The 24,139-nt window shown below is 44.6% G+C and overlaps 1 protein-coding gene across 1 annotated transcript in view; it reads right to left on the bottom strand.

Moving 5' to 3' along the window:
• ABCA4 (ATP binding cassette subfamily A member 4) overlaps nucleotides 1–24,139 on the bottom strand; it is a 116,028-nt gene that overhangs the window by 47,195 nt on the left and 44,694 nt on the right. The window contains exons 12-18 of the mRNA XM_075067798.1: nucleotides 18,432–18,637; nucleotides 16,018–16,194; nucleotides 13,310–13,532; nucleotides 11,079–11,300; nucleotides 8,150–8,354; nucleotides 5,449–5,547; nucleotides 152–376 (exon numbers count right to left, since the gene is read on the bottom strand). Of these exons, the coding sequence (XP_074923899.1) occupies nucleotides 152–376; nucleotides 5,449–5,547; nucleotides 8,150–8,354; nucleotides 11,079–11,300; nucleotides 13,310–13,532; nucleotides 16,018–16,194; nucleotides 18,432–18,637 (1,357 nt within the window). The remainder of the gene's footprint in view (nucleotides 1–151; nucleotides 377–5,448; nucleotides 5,548–8,149; nucleotides 8,355–11,078; nucleotides 11,301–13,309; nucleotides 13,533–16,017; nucleotides 16,195–18,431; nucleotides 18,638–24,139) is intronic.

Below are 24,139 nucleotides of genomic sequence, written 5' to 3' on the forward strand. Positions count from 1 at the left end.
AGAAATAAGGGTTCAGGTCTATGCTCCAACATGGAGTGTTGCTCTTGTTTCTCACACATACACAATTCTGGTTTTCTGCGAAGTACCTGGGGGTTAAAATGTCTCACATAAAGAGTCACAGTTACTCAGGTTGCTCTCTCTCTCTCCTTACTAGTCATTTCATCTTTGTCCTTTGCCTCTGCCTTAGGCTTCCGCTGCTTGGCACGCTCTTTTTTTCTTTTGTGTTTACATTTGGATTCTTTACCATCCTTCTCCCCGTGGTTGTCACTCTGTTCTTCCAGCTTTTCAGGCTCATCTGCTTCCTCCCTCATGTTTGCAGTCTTTTCCTCACCTGTGGCCTTCCAGGCTGGACTGCCTTCTTTCCTGGGACTTTTTTCTACATTAACCAAAAGTTAATTTAATGATTACCATCTTCCCTGGAGATGTACCGGGAGACGTATGAGATAGTACAACATACAAACAGTACTTACTAGCATTATTCTCAAAGCCCTTCAGTGACATAGGAACATAGATTGCCTCTGTGACCCATCAGACTAATTGATCTACCTAGTCTAATTCCTCTCTTCCAAGTACTCAGATCAGCGTACTACCAAGAGGCAAGACTGACATCTTTTCACATTCCATGGCAGGAGTCTTCTTCCTAATCTCAGGTGCATAGTGGCGCTGGTTTAAAAGTCCTAAGAATGAAGGTCTGATATGCGCCTGACTGTGTTGTAACTACAGACTATGCCTGCCTAAGGGGCAGTGGGATTGGACTCGAATGACCTCTCGAGGTCCCATTCCAGTCCTAAATCTATGAATATTCTTCACTGTATCTTCAAACAAAACCTCCCTTTAGATCCCCTATTTGCAGCTCCTCGGGCTCCAGAGGTTAAGTGACATAACTAAGGGCACAGTTGAAAGAGTTAGTGTACAGTTCCCAATCGTCGTGCTCCAATCATACTCCTAGGAAGGGAAAGCAGCTATAGCTGATTATGTAGGAGCAGGACAGAGAGAAGCCAAGAAAAACAATGACTCCCTGATGTTTTTTTCCCCCCACATATAGAAGCAGGGGTTCGCTGTTTTACAAACATTGAAATGATCGATGTCCTTTAGTACTCTACCACACTCAAAGTTCATAATTGAATATCCAGACGGTAAGTCGATTGCCCAAAGTTTCTTCGTGATGCCGATTAACAGGCAATGGCAAGCATGCCTACCGCAGTCTCGAATACGCGTCCGAAATATAAGACCCCTCTAAGCAGACCTGCAACTGCTCCACTGAGAGAGCATGGATGCACCTTCCCAGCCCAATAGGATCAACAGTCGTGCACCTACTCTGTGCATAAAATAATAGCAGTAGTCAATGTTGGCGATTGGTGCGTGCTGGGCTAGCCACCAGTTAATCAAGCCCCACCCAAACCTAACTGCGCTTGAACCTCAGAATGGCTAGGCCAGACTGCACATGGTCCACACTGCTATTTTTAGGGTGCTACCCAAAACAGAAGCTATCACAAGCCTGTCTGCCATGATGGGAGGCACGTTTCCCTGGCTGCATAGAGGACATACCGTAAGCAATGTAATTGCCATGGGGAATACACTGGTACAACTACTTTAGTTTTAAAATGTATCAGGTTATTTAGCATCTTAGGGCTTGTCTACACTTACAAACACTGCATCACTTCATTGAAGACGCTACCTTATGCCACGGGTGGGACTTCTCCTGTTGCATAGTTATGTCATGTCTCCCCAAGTGAGTTTATAGGTATGTGTCGACCAGGTAGAATTCTCTCTACTGGCGCTGTTTAACTGGCATCGCTAAGGGGGTGGATTTTTCCTATTTCCTATTGTAAAGCGGAGGCCTTAGGACTATGTCTAAACTTGGAGCTAGAGGATGTGATTCCCAGACTCAAAGGATATTCATGCCAGTTCTCATCAAGCTAGTGATGAACATGTGTAGCTGCAAGTAGCGCTGGCAGTAGTGACTTAGCTTGATCTGAGCACAACCCTACCTGGACCCCATGGGTACATATTTCGGGCCAGACTAGACCATGCTGCCACTTGCCACTTAACCCATGATTACTCCAGCGACACTTCTATTTTTAGCATGCTACTCCATGAGCGTAGTGTAGTATGCCTGATCAAGCTAGAAATCACACCTCTAGCTCTAAGTGTAGGCATAGCCTTATTTGCTCTTCATTTCTGGTGTTTTCTCTCATGTTCTTTCCAGTGCATGGCAGTTTCTCTAAAGGAAGAAATTATATGTTCATTATAATTTTGCCGCTTTGTGACCCCAGATTGTGGCAAGGGGTGGGGGAGAAGCTAATAAATAAGCGAAGAACTAAAGACCCTAGCGCTTCAAATAGATGAACTTTATGTGCCTCCCATTGGAGGGATTCCTGCAGAAGAGCTATGACTTTTCTAGGATCTAGAAAAGAGGTGGGGGTGAGTTACGACAGATTGAATTCTTGTGAGTCCGTAGGGGCCTGTCCTAGGTACCTGAGATAATATCCTTTCTCCCTCGGCCAAGGGCAAGCACTAGGTTCTCCAGATTACTACATGTAATTCATCATCCATAATTATGACGTGTCAACTTTTTTAAAAATAATTTTGTCTGGGAAAATGAAACTGCCTGCTTGGGGCAAACTGCTCAGATTTCCATTTAGGCAGTAACACCTCACATTGAACAATTGAAAAGTGGCTATAAAGAAAGTGTACTACCAGAAGACTTTAGATTTAAAGCAGGGATCAGCAACCTTTCAGAAGTGGTGTGCCAAAGTCTTCACTAGATTACTGTAACTTAAGGTTTCCACGATGGCCGTAATACATTTTACGTTTTTTAGAAGGTCTTCTCTCTAAGTCTATATTATATACTAAACTATTGTTGTATGTGAAGTTAAACAAAGTTTTCAATGTTACGAAGCTATTTAAATTAAATTAAAATGCTGATCTACGCCGCTGGCCGACACTACCTCTGCCGGGCCTGGGGTTCCGTTCACCTAGTGCAGCGGGCTGGTGCGGTCCTGCAGGCCCCGGCTGGTAAGGGCCGGCGCTGGACCCGGGCCGGCAGCTGGAACCCAGACCGGACAGCAGGCTGAGCGGGGCCAGCGGCCGGGACCGCAGACTGGGGGATGCGGGTAAGAATGGAGTGGTAATGGTGCAGGAGCTCCCGTTCATGTCTCAGGGTGGGTGGGAGTGGGGGTGCAGAGTCAGGGCAGGCGTGTGTTGGGGGGCTGGGTATGTGGGGGGGTGCAGGAGTCAGATCGGGGGCTAGAGGTGTGTGAGGGGGTGCAGGAGTCAGGGTGTGGGATGGCTAGGTATATGTGGGGGTGCAGAAGTCAGGGTTGGGGTTGTGGAGGGTGCAGGGGTCAGGGCAGAGGGCTGTGGGGGTGGTGGTTCAGGGGTCAGGGCAGAGGGTTAGGGGGGGTTTCAGGGGTGCAGGAAGAGGGTTGGGTGTGTGTATGAGTTTCAGGGGTCTGGGCAAGGAATGGGGTGCTCAACTTATGGGGGTGCTACCAGCACCCTGCCATGAGTGGCTCATGGCCGAGGGCTGGAGGGGATATGCCTGATTCCACCCCTTTCCCCAGGGCCTAATCTGTCCGCACCTCTTCTCTGCCTCCTCCCTGGAGCAGCGAGCACGCTGGGGCTCTGCTTTCCCTCCCCCTCAGCTGATTGGCGCAGGGAAGGAGAGGAGGAGGGGCAGGAAAGCAGCACGCTGGGGGAAGAAGTGGAGGAGGGGGGAGCTTGGCTGCTGGCAGGACCAAGCTTCTGCCTCCTGCCCCCACAGGAGAGAGCGGTGGGTGGAGGGGCTGAGTGGGGCCGGGACCCCAGGAGGCAGCAACGTGCCATTAAAAATCGGCTTGCGTGCCATCTTTTGCATGCATGCTGCAGGTTACCGACCCCTGGTTTAAAGGCTGTCTACCCCTCTCCTAGGCACACCTGGCAGAAAAAACAGCACTTATGGGGCATTATGAACAATCTGAAAGTAAAATTATTTTTCTATTAGTATTGAGGGGCATCCCAAAGGTATGTGCTAAATGCTAAAACCCTATAAGTGTGGGGTTTTCAAAGGAGCCAAAGGGAAATGAATGGCCCACCTCCTATTTGTGACTTTGAATATCTCCCTTCACACCTATATACATGCAGTTTGTTCCCCTGAACCCAATGCCTCTTTGGCTGATAGGCTCCGAAGCAGAGAAAGAGAATGGACTCTAGTAATATCCAGGCCAATCTCTGTCATTCTGAATTCCCCTCACAGTGAGGCTAGTGGGAAGCTGTTTATTCAGTTCAGAACATACCACAATGTAAATCCCCTTTAAGGAGAAGAACAATGTTGCTTTTTCTTTCTTCCTGAGCTCAATATGTGGGCAGACTGGGAGAGGGATTTCAGAATGTTTGCAGAGGAGATTAGACCCTGCTAGTCTAGAAGCAACTTCTTGTGCCCAGTCTCCTTGCAAACAGTTCATCAGAGCTGATGAGGGGTCATATTGTGATGAGCAGATTGACCATGCAAAAACAGATAAAGAATGATTCCTTCATCGCTCTGCCTGTTACAGTAGAACCTCAGAGCTACGTACACCTCGGGAATGGAGGTTATTCGTAACCCTGAAATGTTCGTAACTCTGAACAAAACATTATGTTTGTTCTTTCAAAAGTTTACAACTGAACATTGACTTAATACAGCTTTGAAACTTTACTATGCAGATGAAAAATGCTGCTTTTAACCATCTTCATTTAAATGAAACAAGCACAGAAGCAGTTTCCTTATCTTGTCAATTTTTTTTTAAACTTTCCCTTATTTTTTTAGCAGTTTACATTTACAGTTTACACCACAGTATTGTACTGTACAGTATTTGCTATTTCTTTCTTTTTTTTTTAAACAATGAGCCAGATGCTGTCCTTAATTACACTAGCATCAATTAGGAGTGTTTCGATAGGAACTCTCAGAGAAGGATATATATACATACATGTGTGCACATACACACAAATAGGCACAATTCTGATCTCACTCTAGTGTAAATCAGAAGCTCCACTGAAGTTAACAATTACACTGATGACAAAGTAAGTGGGAGAGACTCAGGTCCAGAGAGGTGTAACCCCAGTATAAACACAGTGTAATTAAAATCAGTATCATGTCCATTGTGACTCAAGTTACAAATATTCTGGGTTGGGTAATAACAGTTCATCAAATATCCTCATATGCATGAATTAGAGAGATGTGGCTCTGATGTTCCCAGCTAACCTACACATGTTTTAAAAGCCCTCGGATGGAACATTGACTCATCCTCTAATAACTCTCTAATTATAGTGGGCCGCTCAGAGTTCAAAGCCACCTGCTAAGATTCCCACTGTATGTCTGTCTCTAATCTTTTCAGTGGCTCACATAATGAATGTACAATGTATTCATCTCTAAACGGATCGGTGGGTTTTGAAGTTATTTCCGAGATCCAGAGTTTTCAAATAACTCACCATCAGCAGTTGCTGTTTTCTCAGCTTTTGGGTAGCCAGTCTCAAGCCAGTAAGACTCCTGCAGAGGGAAATACCAAGGCCGTGGTATCCCATATTCCCCTAAAACACAAACAAGTACAGTTCATACAGAGAGTCCACATTCTTCTATGGGCTGGAACTCAGGCATGCAAATCTCATAATGTAAACATCAGTACTTGGAGTTTCATTAGCAATCATGTTCCAGCATATTAGAAGATCTAACAAAGCACAGCCACCTACCATGCTTCCAGCAGACTCACCCCAGTTTCCAAATATTTTGGGAGGGGAGGGGAAATAAACACATTACGTGTGATCAGAGCTAACTTTAGTTTTCTAAAGCAAAATGTGGTTTAATTAAGGAATTAGGCTACCCCCTGCCTGGGGCTAGTTTGAACCCTTAATACTAGGCAGGAGCTGCCAAGAAATTTCCCAGTTCCAGCAGGTAGGCTCCTGACCCCAAGTAATGATTTCTTTTTGAAGTCCCCTTCAATATTCTAGAGACTGAATGGATGAAAAGCTCATCATGTTTACAAAGATCACACTGGGTCTGATTGCACAACAGGCATCAAAACTAAATTAAGAGGCAGCTCAGGCCAACATTTCAACACGCAGCTTTCCAGGAAAAACAACTAAAAAAATGTGGTGTGATGGTGATTTACACTGGCTAAGCGTCTGATTCACTATGTTTAAAGTCTTATTCTTTGTGAGCCTATCTGCATACTGTCTTTTGCCACTTATTCAAAATCAGCAATGGGATGTGCAATAACACTGCTGTGTAGTCTATTTCTGTGTGATAGTTACCGGAATAGTTACTAGAATGCCTGCTTATTTCCACTTCATTTCTCTGGATTGGATTTCTATCAAGAATGCTCTAAACAAGGACTGGATGACCCCCAAGCTGTTTGGGTAATTTCCAGAGACACTTTTTGCAAACAAGCAGTTTATTCCATCATTGCTTCAAACCTGATACAAGAACTTTGCAATGATTGTATGTATATGATTTCCGCTTAAAATACTACTCTCTAGGTTCTTAGAATTGATATACTGTGCTCACATTAACTCACTCAACTCTCCATCTGCTCACAGAAGCAGTCTTGGCTTGTTATGGGTTGAGTTAAACCTCCTTGAAGGTGGTGCATGTACAGTCACCTTTCATCAGGATAAGTGTAAAAACCAATTGAGCTCCTTTATGGAACCAGATAGTTGAAGCAATAGGAGCCACCACCCAAACCACCGGTACTTGGAAAGGCTTGAGAAAAAGCTGAACACTGCAGGCCAAGGGGTTTCCCTGGGGACAATTATGGAAAATGCAGGGGCTGGAGCACTCATTGGTGGAGTTGTATGTGTCTGAATATGAGAGAAAAGCTATGAGAAGCACACAGACACCACAGAAATAGAGAAGGAGCAGAAAACCAAGGAGATAGCCAGAACAAACAGTGGGAGTGTGGCCCTGAAAAAAGCCTAGAGAAAGCTTTTGGGTAAACCATTGGTTAAAAAGAGGCTTGGAACCATGAACAAAGAAGCTGTCTCCTGTCTGACTCCCATGGCGTGCAGGGATATAGGACTGTACGTTCTTTGTAATTAAACAGGATCACATGATCAGTTTCTCCTCCTAACAGAATAACCCTCCACACTCTGAAGTTTGGCTAACCATTGCCACCTGCTTCAGCAACAGGCAGGGGAGCTACAGTATGTGTGCTGGAGCAGCAAATCCATTCAAAGGCGCCCCCATTGCTTCTACAGCTTTCAATGTGTTAATTCAACCATGTTTAACATGAGGGTAAACAACTTTTTTTAAGCTACAAGGAAATGCTCTTGCCCATTAAATATTCACTTTTTAATTTGTACCATGTTGCCAACATCACACCCAGGATTCTCTATAAAAACCTTAAGAAACCCCTTAGGGAATCAAGTATCAGAGGGGGTAGCCGTTTAAGTCTGGATCTGTAAAAAGCGACAAAGAGTCCTGTGGCACCTTATAGACTAACGCGTGCATCTGACGAAGTGGGTATTCACCCACAAAAGCTCATGCTCCAATACTTCTGTTAGTCTATAAGGTGCCACAGGACTCTTTGTCCCTTAGGGAATGTTCCTGACCATCTAGTCAGTGAGAAGAACCATTTGTCTCATGCTCCACAGGAGTTTTAACCACACCAGAACAAACAGCCGACATAAAAGGGCAACAGCACAGTAGTGAGTCAGGCCCTCAGAGTTTGTATTTTGTGCTTCAAAGTGCATTATCAGGGCTTAAATATTTTCACTAGAGCATGTCAAAATTTTTCTAATGAAAAAGAATTTTGATGAAAAATGGCCTTTTCTGAGCATGAAAAGATTGTTTTGACCAAAAACACCACAAAAATCTGTTTTCCTTTCTCCCCATTCTTTTCACTTGCAGAATTGAAAAAGGGTGGGAAAAAGAAAAAGTGAGAAAAAGGTAATAATAATAAAAAAAAGGGTTCCAGACTGGATTCGATTTGTGGTTCATCTGATCCAATATCCTGTGTCTCACAGGGAGCAGCACCAGATATGTCAGAGGAAGATGCAAGAAGATAGGCAGATGTGGGGTAATCGCTCTCCCCATCTACCCCCATTAAAGTCCTATTCTACTCCCTAATAGTTAGAGATTAATTTAGGACAGTGTAATTTACAACAACTACCACATATGAGTGAGAGATTGACATACCTGGAAAAACATTTTCAAGGTACCATGTGAGAATTCCGTATAGCAAAGCATCAAAAAGCATCATCTCAATGGAGAAGAAAAAACTGTATTCATCACCCTCCAGAGGACTGGTCCTGATATTGTCCCACTGTAGCCCAACGCCTTGCTCTTCATAGCGTGACAAGTATTCTGTACCGAATCCAAAAGCTACTGAAGAAAGCAAGCTCTGAAATAAAGGTGAAATAACAGGGATTCAGGCAAGGGGAAAACCCACATCAGTAAAAAAATATTTTTTCAGTTCAAGTCTGAAACTTGGTTGTGCACAGGAATAATCAAGATGAACAGAAAGAAAGGGTTTTATTTGAAACACAATCTAAGTTAAGGTACAGCAGGACTGGAAAGAACACTGGGACATCTTTAATTTCAGGACTGGTGGCAGCTCCACGAAGGATTTAGAGACAATGGTCCAAATTTAGCCCTGGCATAAACAGGTTCAGCTTCCATTGATTTTAGTGGAGCAGCATCTGCTCAGATGAGGGTGTAACTTATTTGTTATCTCTCCATATGGAGACTAATGGAGATGATTTTGGCAGTTTGAGCTCATTCAAAAAGTGTCTAGTCAGCATCATCAGAATAAATATATGTATGAAATAAAATGTAGGATGGCAGCTCAGGTCTCCTCTTCTTTATCAGGTGTACTGTACTCTCACATTGACAAGAGAGACAGATGAGGGCACAAGAAATACCAAGACAAAGGAATTATACAGTGTGCATGGAGTGCCAGTGTCTGTGCAGCAGAAGGGAAAGTTCACAGGAGACCCAGCCTAAGCAAAACCGCAATCCCCACCCTTTTGATTTACAACAGTTCTTGTTCAACCAAACCAGAATAATCTCTGGCCATCATTTCCCATGCTGCACTGCAACAGCTCAGCAAGAGGGGACGCTGTGCTGCATCACAGAAGATGTAGCCTGGCGCAGACCATACAGAATGGGGGCATGACCCACTGTGGTTGGATCTCTGAATCAAATTTTTCAGTTTTCAGGTGAAATCTTCCCAGTTTTTGATTTTTTACAAAAAGTTTAAATTTTCCATGGGAAAATCAAACACACTCCCCAATCCTGCTCTATTTCAGTCTGTGAAGCTCTAAACAAGCGACATAAACCCAAACACAACACACAGGGCAACTCTTGTTTCACCAGGGCTTCCCATCCTGGTTTCTGTCAGCAAGGGCCTGATTCCCTTCCTTTACACCAGTGTAACTCCATCAACTTCAGCACTCTAAATTCCTGTTAATGCTCCAGAGTTAAGGGCATTGAGCTTCTCACAGGATCAGATCCTTGATCTAGTTTTATTGCCTTCATCTACAGAAACTGAAATTGCTCTATCCCAGGAGTGGACAAACTATTTGGCCCGAAGGCTACATCTGGGTATGGAATTGTATGGCGAGCCATGAATGCTCAAGAAATTGGGGGTTGGAGCCGGGGGGAGGGAGAGGGCTCTAGCTGCGGGTACAGGCTCTGGGATGGGGATGGGGATGAGAGGTTGAGGGTGCAGGAGAGTGTTCTGGGCTGGGACTAAGAGGTTTGGAGAGAGGGAGGGGGATCAGGGCTGGGGCAGGGAGTTGGGGCATAGGAGGGGGTCAGGAGTGCAGGCTTCAGGCAGCGCTTACCTCAAGCAGCTCCCAGAAACAGCGGCATGTCCCCCCTCTGGCTCCTACACAGAGGCACATCCAGGTGGCTTGGTGCACTGCCCAGTCCACAAGCGCCACTCCTGTAGCTCCCATTGGCCATGGTTCCTGGCCAATGGGAGCTTTGGGGGTGGTGCTTGGGGAACGGGCAGCACGCGGAGCCCCCTGGCTGCCCCTATGTGTAGGAGCTGCAGAGGGGACATGCCACTGCTTCCGGGAGCCACCTGGAGCCATGGCATATGCGGAGTGGGGCAAGCCCCCAGCTGGACCACCAGAGCGGGGAAAACCACAGATCCCACTCCCTGGCGGGAGCTCAAGGACCAGATTAAAATGTCTGAAGGGCTGGATGCGGTCCCCGGGCCATAGTTTGCCCACCCCTGCTCTATCCCGTGCAGTTAGAGAGCCTGATCTACAGCAGAGTTAGAGGACCAGTCAAACCACTGTGCCAACAATTGTAATACAGGTGGGATCACAACTGTATTTTGCAAATCAAAAGAGTTTGCATTTGAGGTTCTGGATTTGGCCCATATCTAGTTTAAAGGGGACGCTTTCAAGTCAATTTGAGCCCCAAATTTTATTTATATAAACACATGCACTTTTTAAAGGTTGGCAAATGCTCACAGGAATACAAATGTTTTCATGAAAACAGCTTTCAATGAATTTAAAAGTCAGTTAAAAATCACGTTAGAATAGCTCTGTCTCACTTGTGTTAAAATACAGTTGGCGCATTTAATTCTGAAATCATTTTAAAATGATAATTTGCATCTTCACCACTTCCTCTGTTTATTTACATTGTGCACCTATTTGTTTCTAGCTGGTTGCACTTGCTGGCTTTCCTGCAGCAGTGCACTGCAGTGAGGTACAGGTTGCAAACACTGCAGGGGCAGGTCTACATCAAAAAGACTAGTTTTATTGAACTTAAAAAAAAAAAGCCACGTAAACCTTTCTAGTGACTAGGGTTTCTCAGAGGCTTGTTCCCCTATGATAGGTAACTTCTCAGGCTAAATTACTTAATAGTGTCCCTCTGAGCCAGGAGTAACTCCACTGAAGTCAGTTGAGTTTCCTTAGTGGAAAACCAGCGTTAGGAGGGAGGATGGTGGCTCAGGTCTGTTCCTCTTTACCAGGTACTGCACTCTCAGTTACTCGCACACTGACTAGAGAAACAGAGACAGGGGCGCAAAAAGTCAAGAAAAAGGAATTCTACAGCCAGAGAGAGCCTGAGGTCAATAGATTTTCAAAGCACGAGGCAAAAGGTGCCTTACTGCCATAATCTTCAGGTTAATAGTCATCCAGTCCTGCCAAGCAAAGCAGACGACGTGGGGCAGGTAGAGGGTGAAGTAGATGACTCCGCTGCAGGCGGCTGCCAAGTTAGCTTTGGAGAAAAAGGTGCTGAGCAAGAAACACTGCATGATGGTGGCTGTGGTGAATGTCAGCAGAAACAGAAGAAGGATGAGGGGATTGCTGTAGTGAAGCACCTTGCCACACTGTAACCAAAGGAAACTAAATGAGTTTAGGTACAATGCTGTCTCACAAGCTACCGTTGGTAGCAGAGCTTTATAGTTAATCAATTTATCATACCCACTCTACCTAATCTACTTAATCAGTCTCTCCAGAGGTTTTTGTCACAGCATCTGAGAGCTTTACAATTAAAAAAAAATCACAGCCAAAGTAAGACAGTGGTCTAACTTCATCCCTACTCACTGGCTCTGAGGCACCTGCCATTGTCACTAGTCTCACTGGTTGCCCAGCTCAGAGTTCTATTTGATGACTCTGTGTTGTCTTTTTAACAGACGAAAATCTGATGTTCTCCCTCTGCATTCCTCAAAGGAAAGGTCCCTGCAGACGTTACAACCCTACAAATCCAAGTGAGAAGTGTCTGCATGGAAACCAATTCTGTTAAAATAAAATTGTCTGAACTGTCAGAACAAATTCCCATTGTTCTCCCTGTGACCCCCACACCAGAGAGAGGTTGTGGGGAAAGTTGGCCGACACACAGCTAAAAAGAAAAGCTAGTAGGCAGATTATAAAGCACTATATTCTGCACCTGAATCACATTCACATTCCCAGAGCCTGTGAGGGCTGAAGAGGATGACTAAGATCTCCCAGAATTCTTTGTGTAGAAAGTAACCCACTGGATGAACTTGTGTTGACCTTTCTTCCTTAATACTTTTGAATCTTTAATGTCCCCCCTCACTGAAGAGTGTGGTTTCAGCTGACTGTCAGCTTACGCCTAGAGGGAGAAGGGCTGTTTTTTTCCTTAAGAGCTGGTCTCCATACAATTTTTGTACCGTATAACTAGGCCAGGTAGAGGTGTGATTTTTTTACCAATAGACTTATACCGGTGCAGCCCCTGCCGTGACTGCCATTGTACTAGGATAGCTAGTCTCCCATGGGTAGCAGAACAATTAATTTGGTATAATTATTTTGGTATAAGCACATTTACAGTGGTACCCCGATATAACACTGTCCCCGGGAGCCAAAAAATCTTACCACGTTATAGGTGAAACCGCGTTATATTGAACTTGCTTTGATCCACCGGAGTGCTGCTTTACCGAGTTATATCTGAATTTGTGTTATATAGGGTCGTCTTATATTAGGGTAGAGGTGTACAACAGCCTTCACACTAGGAAGGTTGTACTACTTTAACTATACCAGTACAGTTAAAGGAGTTCACCCTGTGTGTGTAGACAAGCCCTAAAAGTGCAAATACACTGGGAGAGCTTATAAGGACAGGATTGATTAGAGAGGGCAGCCTGAATTCTGACTCTGTATTTGTAACAATTCAGTGCACTGGGGAAAATGTCAGGCAACTCTTCCCTGCCAGAACAGCGCCCATTAAGGAACCAACCACTCCAGCTCAGTTAAAAAAGAGTTATACTATCGTCTAGAAGAGGGTCGGATGGCCTTGGAAACTGGGTCCAGTTCTAACATAAACCACTTTGAAAAAGCAACAATTTTGAGACTAAGGAGCTAGGAGAGTTTTTGCCAGGGAGTGAGGGATAGATTAGGCTTAAGTGTCAGTCCCTGGTGCCTCTCTCCCTCCATTTGTGATAGTGTCCTAGTTTCAAAGCAGGCAAGCACGTCCTATGATAAATGACTCAGACAGTGAATGAAAAGATTAGAATTCCTCAGATTGAGATCTTCTACGTTTGAAGCAGTGATACTTATTGAAAGACTTGCCCTGTATACTGGAAATGCAACAAATGGAACATGACCTGTCAGTCTAATCAGGCCTGACGCATCCTCGTGCAGACAGTCTTACAATAAGTCTCATTAGTGAATTTATCTCTCTCTGTCTCTGCCAAGTGCTGATGCAGCCTGGAGCACTGCTTACAAGAATGAGCATTCTACGTGCTAAAATCAGAGTAGGCCACCAGTGGTTCTGATCTCCTTATGTATAGCTATTGTTTCTTGATGGACAGCTAATATCAACAGTGCAAACGTGAACTGCAGGTTTGGGGCTTTTTAAAGTCACTCTCAAGATAAACCTTACCGTAATTAGTGCTGTTAGGAGAGACACGCTCACAGACATCATGATGAAGCTGTCTAGGAACCAGGTGTACCAGATAACCCCATTAGTAACTCCCCGGTTCTTCATGGCTTCTTTCAGTCTCATTTCCTTCTCCAGCACAATGCTCTTCACTATCATGGAGACCGAATAGATCCAAGCCAGCACCATGAAGATAGGGAAGGAGCGGTTCAGGGTGATCATGAACCTACCCATGCAGGGAGAGAGGATTGAGTGAAATGCAGGTAAAGCAGGCAGGGATTGGGATGAAAAGGAAGAAAGAAAGGGAAAAGGAAAAAAGAGGTATAAAGAATTCTTTGCTCTCATTATGGCTGAGCATTTCAAAGGAACCTAAGGTTAGGCTTCTCTGAAAACCCCAGTCTAAGAGTGTAGTAGCAGCTCTCAAAGAACTTTACAAACAATGAATTAAACTGTGCAGCCTCCATCCCCAAGGGCTAGGTGTTATCTATATTTTACACATGGGGAAACCAAGGCACATAGCGGTTATGAGACTTGCCCAAGGCCACTGAAACTGTGGCAAGGTACAGATCTCACTCCACATGTCACTTTCTGAATGCTGTGCCATGCTGTAATTATTATAACATGCAAAGAACATTTTGAGACAGATGCTAAGAAGATGAAATAAGAAATGAGTCTCCCATGTGTTAGATCTTTGAAATGTTTCCCCAAGTTTAATAAGCAAATAAATCAATAAATATTAACTATTAAAAGCAGCCAGATGCTATGTTGTATGCAAAACATCATTCTTGGAAGGTCTTGAGCCTGTCACAGATGGCCAGTGTTAGCAGTTAGCTAACAACATCTGCACTACTATGTCAGACAGCTGGAGGGCTCCCTCTCTCCATTAACGTTGGGTCAGTTTTAGGTCACAGCCTGGAACCTTTTATGCATGGCTGCCATAGTTTTGTCCCTCATCCCAACAACAGATATTAGCAGTAAATGGTAGCCATGGACAGGGCTGCCGGGGGGGAGGGAGAGTAGTGGGGCAATTTGCCCCAGGCCCCACAGGGGCCCCACGAGAATACAGTATTCTATAGTATTGCAACTTTTTTTTATGGAAGGGATACCCAAAATTGCTTTGCCCCAGACCCCCTGAATCCTCTGGGCGGCCCTGGCCATGGAGAATACATTTAGGATGACCATGAGCTACGATAAAACACGTTTTCTGCTGGCATCTTTTTACATGTGTTGTGAGGTGAGAGTAGCATTATGTAAGATATCTGACTCTCATTTTGCACCAATTTCGTGATGGTGACATTTGAATGAAACTGACCAAAAAGCCAGAGGAAGCTTCCTCGCCCCCTCCCCCGCACTTCTTTCTGCATAGGGTAGAAGCCTGGGACTGTAAAAATCAAAGGAAGAGACATTCTTCAGGAGCAGGACAGTGCCAGTCAGCAAAACAGGCAGGAAAACAGCACTTTCCCGCTGAAAACTTCCAGAGAGCAACCTGGCCTGCTGAACCAAAATAAAATGCTTTGTTGAGGCAGGTTGGGAAGGGCCTCTTGCTTTTGCCTCTTGTGAGAGCTCTGGTCCCCAGATTAGGAAGCATGGTCCCAATGTCAACCCAAAAGCAGCATACCTCTTCCAAAAGGGTCTAGCCATTTTATTTAACTAAGTTCTTCGAAGGGACAACAACTAAACGCGGTCTCTCTCTGTGGTTTTCTGTGACTGTTGCAGGCCTCAGGCTATGTCTACACTTAAACTGCTACAGCAGCTCCGTGGTGATGCAGTAGCACTTCAGTGTAGACACTCTGTACAGTAACAGAAGGGGTTCTTCCACCATTGTAGGTAATCCACCTCCCCGAGAGCGGGTAGCTAGGCCAATGGAAGAATTCTTCTGTCAACCTAGCGCTGTCCACACAGGGGGTTAGGTCAACCTAACTATGTCTGTCAGCGTGGGGATTTGTCATACCCCTGAGAGACATAGCAATGCCAATGTAGCTTGTCAGTGTAGACCAGCCCTCAGCAACCTTTGCCTGGTTTGGGTTCCTGCAGCTGCAATAACCTCTTCTGGTGAGCTCTCCAACCCCCCAGGGCCTATTAGCACCCTTCTATGAGAATAACAGGTATTGAGGTGGGCAATGATAACACAAACGATATACCCCCCTGCAATCTGCAATTAGCAGCGGTCTTAGTGAGGAAGAGAACAGCACTATTCATGACATGGGATTCCTGGAAGTAGGACTGTGCATGATTCAGAGCCACAGTGTTATGGGGAAATGCTGTCTGTGTGAGCCCATTTTAATCATCAAAAAAGTTCATTTAATTTTAATTGAAATCTTCTTTTCCCGCTCCAGATCTCACAGGCTCAGCTATGAACTGTGCAACTTTTTATGTGCCTCCAGTTTCCAGGCATTCTCCTGCTGCTATTAAAGTCAATGGGATTTTCCCACTGATTTCAGTGGGAGCAGGATCAGACTCTACAGTCTCCTTTTTTTAAAGTTCCAAAGTACTCCAACTTTTTCTGCTTCTCCAATTTCCTTATCTTTGTTAACCAGGGAAGAACATCTCTGGCTCCTTGGGGTATTTCACTAATGCCATAGTCCTGGGATTTCTTTCTGGCTTTTAAACAAGATCAAAGGCAAAAGCAGTCAAGCCTCCTGAAAATCCACTGTCTCATCCAGCCACCCGATTAGTTATCAGAAATAGGATCACTAGCTGCTCTTACTCACATATCATCTACAAAGCAGGGATACGGCATTTGCTGCAGGTAGATTCCTGATGGCACTTCAGTGTTGGTCTGGGTCTTTATAATCCCATGCTCAATCATGTCTTGCAGATACGCAAACCCTCCCCAGATGTAACGTAAATCATCCACTGGGTCAGCTCTTGGACCAGGATCCCAGTACCTGCGAAGAAAAAACACATGGAAATCACTCAGGCAGGCACTTTAAGAAAAAGAACACTTAGTCAAGAACATCCCAGGGGATCCACCCAGTGCTGTTCCTTCCAAGTTATGGATGTCAGGCTCCACTGCTTTAGAAGGGGTCAGACGTTTATGATTCAGAAAAATTAATTATTGTTTTGTTTTCTAAGTTCTCTATACCGTTATGTAAAACAGTAATTTTGGCCAAAAATGCATAAAGGGGGTTCAAAATAAAACAGCAATTATATATTGCAATGTGCCAAATTTGTTCAAAATGTTTCTGGTATTTATGGATTTGTTTCGTTTGATTTAAAATGTATTATGGCTTCAACTAGATGGACTCACTCTCAGCTCCCAGTAGCCTCTGTAAAACCTCAGCTTTTTATTTTAAAAGTTCTTTTCTGGATGTTGAAGGCTTTGAATGAATTTGCTCCATTACGTGTGTCTGACCTTTCAGCTTCTATCCTAAAGATCCAAATCAGATGACTATTTCATGTGTCCAGAATTTAAACTTGTGACCAGGCATGGTCAAAAAATTTCCATTTATGCTGTTTTTTTAATGGAAAATTGGATGCCAACTAAATTAAATCTTTCACAAAACCTATCTACTTTCTGCAGAAACATTTACTTTTTTTGTCAGAATATTTCAGCTGAAGTCTTTTGGTTTTTAGTTAAAATCTTCCCATTTCTGAGTTTTCAGTGAAAACTCAAAAATTTCTGTGGAAAAATCCAATGAAAGCAAACTTTTTTTTGTTTGTCAAAAATTTCTGCAGAGGTGGAAAAAGTCCTCAGACCACTTCTCCTTGTGAGACCGGGAGCCACAGTTTTCAGTAGCTGTTACACACCTCTAATGTGAATAGCTTTTTCTTTAACCATTATAGTATTTTCAACCACAAGTGCTCAAAAATCATGCGTCAGGCCCCAAAAACTCCTGAGATTGGCTTGCCAAGTGGCATTGGAGCATTTAGATATCATGTTTTCAAGTATGTGATTCCAACATTGGCAGCTTTAGGAAAACTGCAAATATTATGTGACGACATAAAATCATATGCACTGGTAACACTGCTTAGAAACTCCCAGATCATATACAAGTAATCTCAGAAAACATGTGTGCTAACCAGGGGTGAAAGTAACTTAACAGGACTTACCGGTACTGCCGGAGTCCGGAGGGGCCATGGCCTCATCTGGAAGAGGCGTGGCCTCTCAAGGTTTAAAGGCCTGGGACGCCAGCTGTGACTGGGAGATTCAGGGCCTTTAAATCAACCAGAGGCTCCCAGCTGAAGAGGTGACTGGGAGCCCCCGAGGGCTCAGGGGCAAATTAAAGGCTCCGGGGTTTTGCCTGCCAGGGGGAACCCCAAACTTTGTAGGGCTGGGGCAGGGATTTAAAGTGCCCAGAGCTCCTGCTGCTGAGGGGAGCCCCAATCCGTTTAAATCCTAGCCCCCAGCCTGGCCGCCAGAGCCCCGGCCGGGATTCAAAGGGCTCTGGGCTGCCCGCAGTGGTGGGGAATTCTGAGCCCTTTAAATCTCAGCCCCGGCTGTGATTTAAAGGGCTCTGGGCTTGCCGCAGCGGTGGGGAGCTCTAAGCCCTTTAAATCTCAGCTGCAGCCAGGATTTAAAGGGCTCTGGGCTGCCCGCAGCGGCAGGGAGCTCTGAGCCCTTTCAAGCCTGGCCGTGGAAACAGGTGCGGCCCAGCACGGCGTACTGGCTCTTGCCAGTACGCCATACCGGACCAGACTGGCTTACTTTCACCTCTGGTGCTAACACTTTAAGAAGCAAATCCAAGGTAGTGGAGGACTCTTGCACAGCAGCAGCAGTGTACTCTGTTGCATAGGGGGAGAAGACTGGATGTGCATGTCAAGTTTGGCAACATGCAGGGGGCAGAAGGGGAGGAGATAAGTAGAACTCCCTGTCCACTCCATACATGAGAAGGTCACCTAAAGACCCTGTGCAGGCTACTCCAGCCATCAGAGTCCTCCCTTCTACCCTCTTCCACCTGCCCAGCCTCTGACACAGTTGCTCAGTACCAAGCACTAGGGTCTGGATATGACTTCTGCTCTGCGTTATGCATGTGAAACACCACTGAATTCAATCAGCTCTCACATTTGTATTTGAATGCAGACTCTGACCCACTCTCTGGCTCCCAGAATGTTGGAGAGGGTTCCCATATTTTGCACTACTGGTTCAATGGCAGGCGTAGCTGAGGAAAGAAGAAATCACCACCTGTCTTTGATTTTATTTGTTTTCTCCACTGCATCTATATCCATCCGGATCTTGTAGTTCACATGCGGTGGCAACTTGCTGGCCCCGGAGCGTATGTCAGGGAAGACTACTCCAGCCCAGAATTTGTTTTCCTCCAGCAGATTAAGAGCTTGATGAGTCAACTGGGTTTCATCAGCATGACCTTCAAATTTATCCAGGGTAAAGCACTGCAGATAATCACAAAGGTAACAACCTTATGGGACTACGGTAGCAGGGGTTATACACTGAAAACATACATCACTGGTTCGACAATGGGGCAGAAAAGTAGGTTAGTTAACTTTGGCAGTAGATGTCATTTTCAGCTTTAATACTTGTATTGAAATTGTGCCTAAAACTGATTTTTCCTCCCCCTGAAGATTTCTCACTTGGTCCAATTCTTATGACAAATTCAATACATGCAACATTGTTAAAGACAACTGAAAAAATGCAGCAACCACCTTACAAAGAGCTGTAAACCTTATAGCTAACACAATAAACCGAGGAGGGAGGAATTGACTGAAGTAATCATGAAACACATTTTTGGAGACAGCTCATAAAAACAAGTGTCTCGCCATCAAGATAAAGAGAAGAGAACACTAAAGTTGCAAGCAACCCTCATCTCTATAAACAAAACACAAACAGAGGGATTATTCTGAATCTACTGCCTGGAAAACAAGGATCCCACCAGGAGGGCAAACAAAACTACCAGCTAAAACAAGGGTGGAGGAGTATTCACCACCTTAGCCCTTTGCAGGATTACAGTATCTAGTGAAAACCAAAGCCCGTATCTGATGGTAAGATCATAGCAAAACAAAGTTAAATAATTAAAGTTAAATAATTGTTTTAAAATGGGGCAAACATTAGAAAAATATTTGGGGAGAAATCACAGCAAACCATCAGATAAACATTGATGAGGAGCTGGTGTCAGTTTAGAGGCATAGAGGATATAGAATTGTTATTCTGGTTAACGTTTTTTAGGTGTCTTAGTAGCCACACACTGAGTTTCTGAGAAGCTGTATTTCTGCCATGGTAGTTCTCCTGCAAAAAGACAATGGCTAATATAATTCGCATGGGATGTTGAGTTAGGCTGCTTTTGTTGACAGTAGCAGCAAGGTTTGCCCATCTTTGATTTCCATGGAGCATATTTGCAAGTGCTGTGAGTACTTGAGTTAATTTTTCAAATAGGAGTTTAAAACAATTGTGCCCACATCTTTTTTTCTCATGAAAAACCCTGTATTTGTACAAATTGTAAGGAGACGTCAAACAAAAACCAAACATGCTGGTTTGCACGTGAAAGTGCAAAAATGAGGGGGCAGATCTATGCACGCTAAAAATGAGGGGGCAGATTGTGGCAGTAATTTACTGCCCTCAGCTGGGGTAGTGTGAAGCAGCTATGCCCCAGGGCAAGCACCAGGAGGCACCTGAGGATACAGTGATTCCCAGAGCCCCCTGGTGATTAGGGAGAGCTTGACTGCTGATCTGCCCCTTTGGAGAGTGCGTGTATGCTCCATTCCACAGACTGGATGATGTGGGGGAACAGGGCCATGGCTCCATCTCCTCCTTTTTGGCGTAACTTACCCCCAAGGCAGTATTAGCAGGGGCTCTGTAGTGCAGGGACTGCAGTTCTTCTGGCCCCCACATGGGGGCGCAAAGAGTGGGAGGATTCCTTACATGGCCTTCCCCGCCTTCTTTATATGTCTGCACAATCTGGCCTTTGGGCACAATTTTGGGACTCGGGTTAAGGCCCCTTTGAAAATAGAGCCCTTGAAGTGAAGTAACAGCCGAATAATACGCATGTGACAGCCAGTAGGCCCTACTCATATGTCTGTCCTATCCTGCTGGTAGCAATAGCCTAGCGACAGCAGGACTTGAAGCATGACCTCATTGCATGGAACAATGACAAACTATGACCCTCTGACAAATGTGAAAAAGCCCTCCTGGATCCTGCCCTATTCTGGCATGAGGGGTGCCTACAACAGTCATTGATAATCAGAGTGTGTCACTTCAATGGGAAGCTAATAATTGTTGGGGGGAGGAGCATTATTACTGTCTTTCCCTCAGCTGCATTGGGAACACACTGCCTCCCAAACCAGGGTTATAAACTGAGAGATCTCCATCCACTGCCTGCTCCTATTGGAGACAGTGCCACAAACCTGCCAGTCTGGTCTATACTGGACTGTATGGAGAACTGTGCTGTTTGAGATACAGCCTTACAGCCTATTCAATGGAGAGATGGCAAACTCCATTCCCAGAACAGCTGAGAGAAAACTCTGCCACAAGAATCCATGATCTGCTACACCTGTGCGCCTTATCCCATGGGAGGGGTCAGTCAGGACCCAGGTTCTCTGATGTGATCTACAGTGTAGGCCCCAACAGATGAAAGTCTCCAAATCCCACTAACCAACCCACAGTGCCCCAGTCCAAACACTTTCCACTTTTCAAAATAATGCCATTGTTTTAATTCCCCACCCACCCCAAAATTATTTGATCAAATAACCACAACTTCAGGCATTTGTGACACTGCAGATATCAAGATATACTAGAGGCTTCTCAGCTAAGCAGCCAAGGATATCTCATGGCTCTAAACAGCAGCAAGATATTTAGGAAAAGCTTAGATTAAAATCAAGTGATAGAGTGAGACGATCAAAAAGCTGTTGTCAGAGGTTCAGAGCAGCTTGTTAGCCACTGCATACATGCTCAGGCATAGGGGGTGTGGGGGGGCGGAGAGGAGATATTTATTTGCATGTTAGGAGACAGTGCTCCTCAGACAACTTTCTATCAGTCATGCCGATTGACTGAATATGTATTTCATCATTTTACCTAGTAGATGCAGGAGCAGTAGAGTCACAGTTGCCCAGACAGAGAATATTAAATGAATGTTTAACGAATATTAAAAATGTAGCTTCTATCCCTGGAAGTGCTTAGGTCACTGAACAACACTATAAAAACGAACAAACATTCTGGTTTAACTGAACTCTGCATACTTTAAACATGTAAAACAATGGGGCGGGGGGTGTCAAGAGAAGAAGGGATCAAGTTAGGGGGGAGAGAAATGAGAGGTCAAGGGTGGTTATGAAACATACATTAGGAAAGACTGTTAGTTTAAGTAATGATTAAAAGAACAAAGAGAGGGTATGAAATGGATGTCACAGGGGAACGAGTGCTACACCAGTGGGCTGTCATGTTTGCTTTCTACCCTCAAATATACGCTTTCTGCCTGAGATCCCTTAAGGTTTGATGGTGTGTGTGTGCATAGAAACCCATTAGAAGAAGGCTGCAGAGCCAAGATGTAGCTAGGACCTTCACCACTCGGTCACTTTACAGGCAGCTAATCAGGGCCACCTAGAGGATTCAGGGGGCCTGGGCAAAGAAATTTCGGGGGCCCCTTCCATAAAAAAAAGTTGCAATACTATAGAATACTATATTCGTGTGAGGCCCAGGGCCTGGGGCAAATTGCCCTACTTGCCCCCTCCCGGGTGGACCTGCACCCAACATATGGTAAAGAATACAGCATGAGTGTAACCTGATGTCAGTTGCACAAAATGGTGCACAAACACACTGCTGCATTCTGTAAGCTGTAAATAATGGAGCAGTTCTGCCAACAGCCCTGCTGAAAGGAATTAGTCCTCACACCTCAGTCATGAGGGCATCTGTGACTGTTGTGAGGTCACCCTTACAAGGTAACTAAGGCTGGTACTGTACAATCTGCACCGCTGGCACTGTGGTTAGCACAGAGCCTCCATGGAGTGGGTGTGAAAGACAGGGCCAGCTCTGACTTTTTTTGCTGCCCCAAGCAAAAAAAAAAAAAAAAAAAAGCCCAGGGTGCAGGGCGTTTGGACGCAGAGGCAAAGCAAAAAAAACCCCAAAACTCTGGGTGCAGGGCGGCTGGACCCAGAGGCAAAGTGAAAAAAACCCCAAAACCCTGGGTGCAGGGCGGCTGGACCCGGAGGCAAAGCAGAAAAAAAAATAGGGCAGCCATGGCTGCCCTAAGATTGGACGGAAGCCACTCCAAGCATGAGCTTGCTTGGCTGCTGCCTGGAGCCAGCCCTGGAGAGAGAAACTGATGCTAAATGTTTGGATTGTTTCCTTTGGTGGAACTGCACTCAAGTCATGCAGAATGAATCTACAATGTGGCTTGGGAGCAGGGTGCGCCCTACTGGATCCACTGTGTCATTTTTACTAACAGATAACATGCACCTAACTGGCACCCCAGACAAGAGCCTCAGAGTGCTGTGCACCGCATTCTTTTGGCATGGAAACCTGGACTCTGTGCAGACCTTGACTAGATAGTAGAAATTCTCTCAGAAATTCAAACTGCCTAACAGTTGGGCTGGAAGAGTTGGAGCTACAGTGTAGATGAAGCCCCAGAGGCTGGAACTGTTTATACAACCTGCTTTCAGAAGATTTTCTCTATGCTAGCACTCTAGCTAGTATAGAACAGTTTCTAATTTTAATTTTGGGAGAAATCTCCCCAGTGTCGACAAGGCCCATGTGTGTTTTCGACAGTTAAAGGACAGCTCATTCATAACACAAAGCAAAGAAACCCTGGACCCCATCTGGAAAACACTTAGCCATGTGAGCGTTTGCAGGATTAGGGCTTATACTGGTACTTTTTGCATAACAGTTTCTCAGCTGTTTGTGCATTTGTTTTATGTTTAACATAGCAACTCATGTTAGTCAGCCATTTAATGAATTGGCTGTCATTGATTTCATTGATATCATCATCTACCTTCTTCATTTTGCAGTGTAATGGGTTTGTGACTAACCCGCTGTTTCCACTGAACATCAGCTAGCTAGCTCATCAATAAAGGTTTACTTTGCACTTCATAATATAATGTCTTCTTCCTCAGTCTCTATTGTCATTGAGAGATATATTAATATTACCACATGCACAAGGCACCAAATCATCATTATATGTACTTTGGAGGAACCCTGTCCATTTTATGTTTACCAGCCACCTTTGCTATAATGAGAGAAAGAGACTGTGAACTCTGTAAGTGACAGAGTTAGCAACCTGGAAAATTACAATCCCGTTTGTATCTTGTGCCTCTTAACTCCAAAATCAGTGAGACTCTAGCATAGACAGTAGCTATTTTTAGCCTCTAAACAGACTGGGAAGAAATGTATTCAATTACCTCACTTCACAGAATGCCAAGAGGCTAACTTGTTTGATTTTATCTTTTCGATCATCTCTTGCAGGTCAATAACCAACAATTACTCTACATCAAAGTGCTCATAGAGAAAACTTGTTATTTAACTGGCAGACATCCTTGAAATGTAAAGACTCCTTTGTTTAACCTTTCCATCTTGTGAATTATACTTTGCTTTTTTAAAAAACCCTGAAGAATGCTTGTAACAGAACTAAGGTTCTTACATTACCATAGCTGATAATATTCCAAAAGACTATTTTACGTTTAGGGGTTATGTGTGATGATAATTTTTTAATTGACAAGAAAATAATAAAAGAGACACTTAAACCACCAATGTTATTACTTTGTAGCTTTGCACTTGGATAGCATCTTTCATACAAGCATCATCAAGTGCTTTAGAAACATTAATTCATATAATGTGCTCTACAAACTTTAATTAAGCCACACAATTTCTCTGGTAGGTATTATTCCAGGTGGGGAAACTGAGACACAGAAAGGGCCTGCTTCTCAGGTGGGAATAGAATCCTGGTTGGGTTGCCC

Source organism: Chelonoidis abingdonii, chromosome 7 (assembly GCF_003597395.2).
Source record: "Chelonoidis abingdonii isolate Lonesome George chromosome 7, CheloAbing_2.0, whole genome shotgun sequence".
NCBI lineage: Eukaryota > Metazoa > Chordata > Testudines > Testudinidae > Chelonoidis > Chelonoidis abingdonii.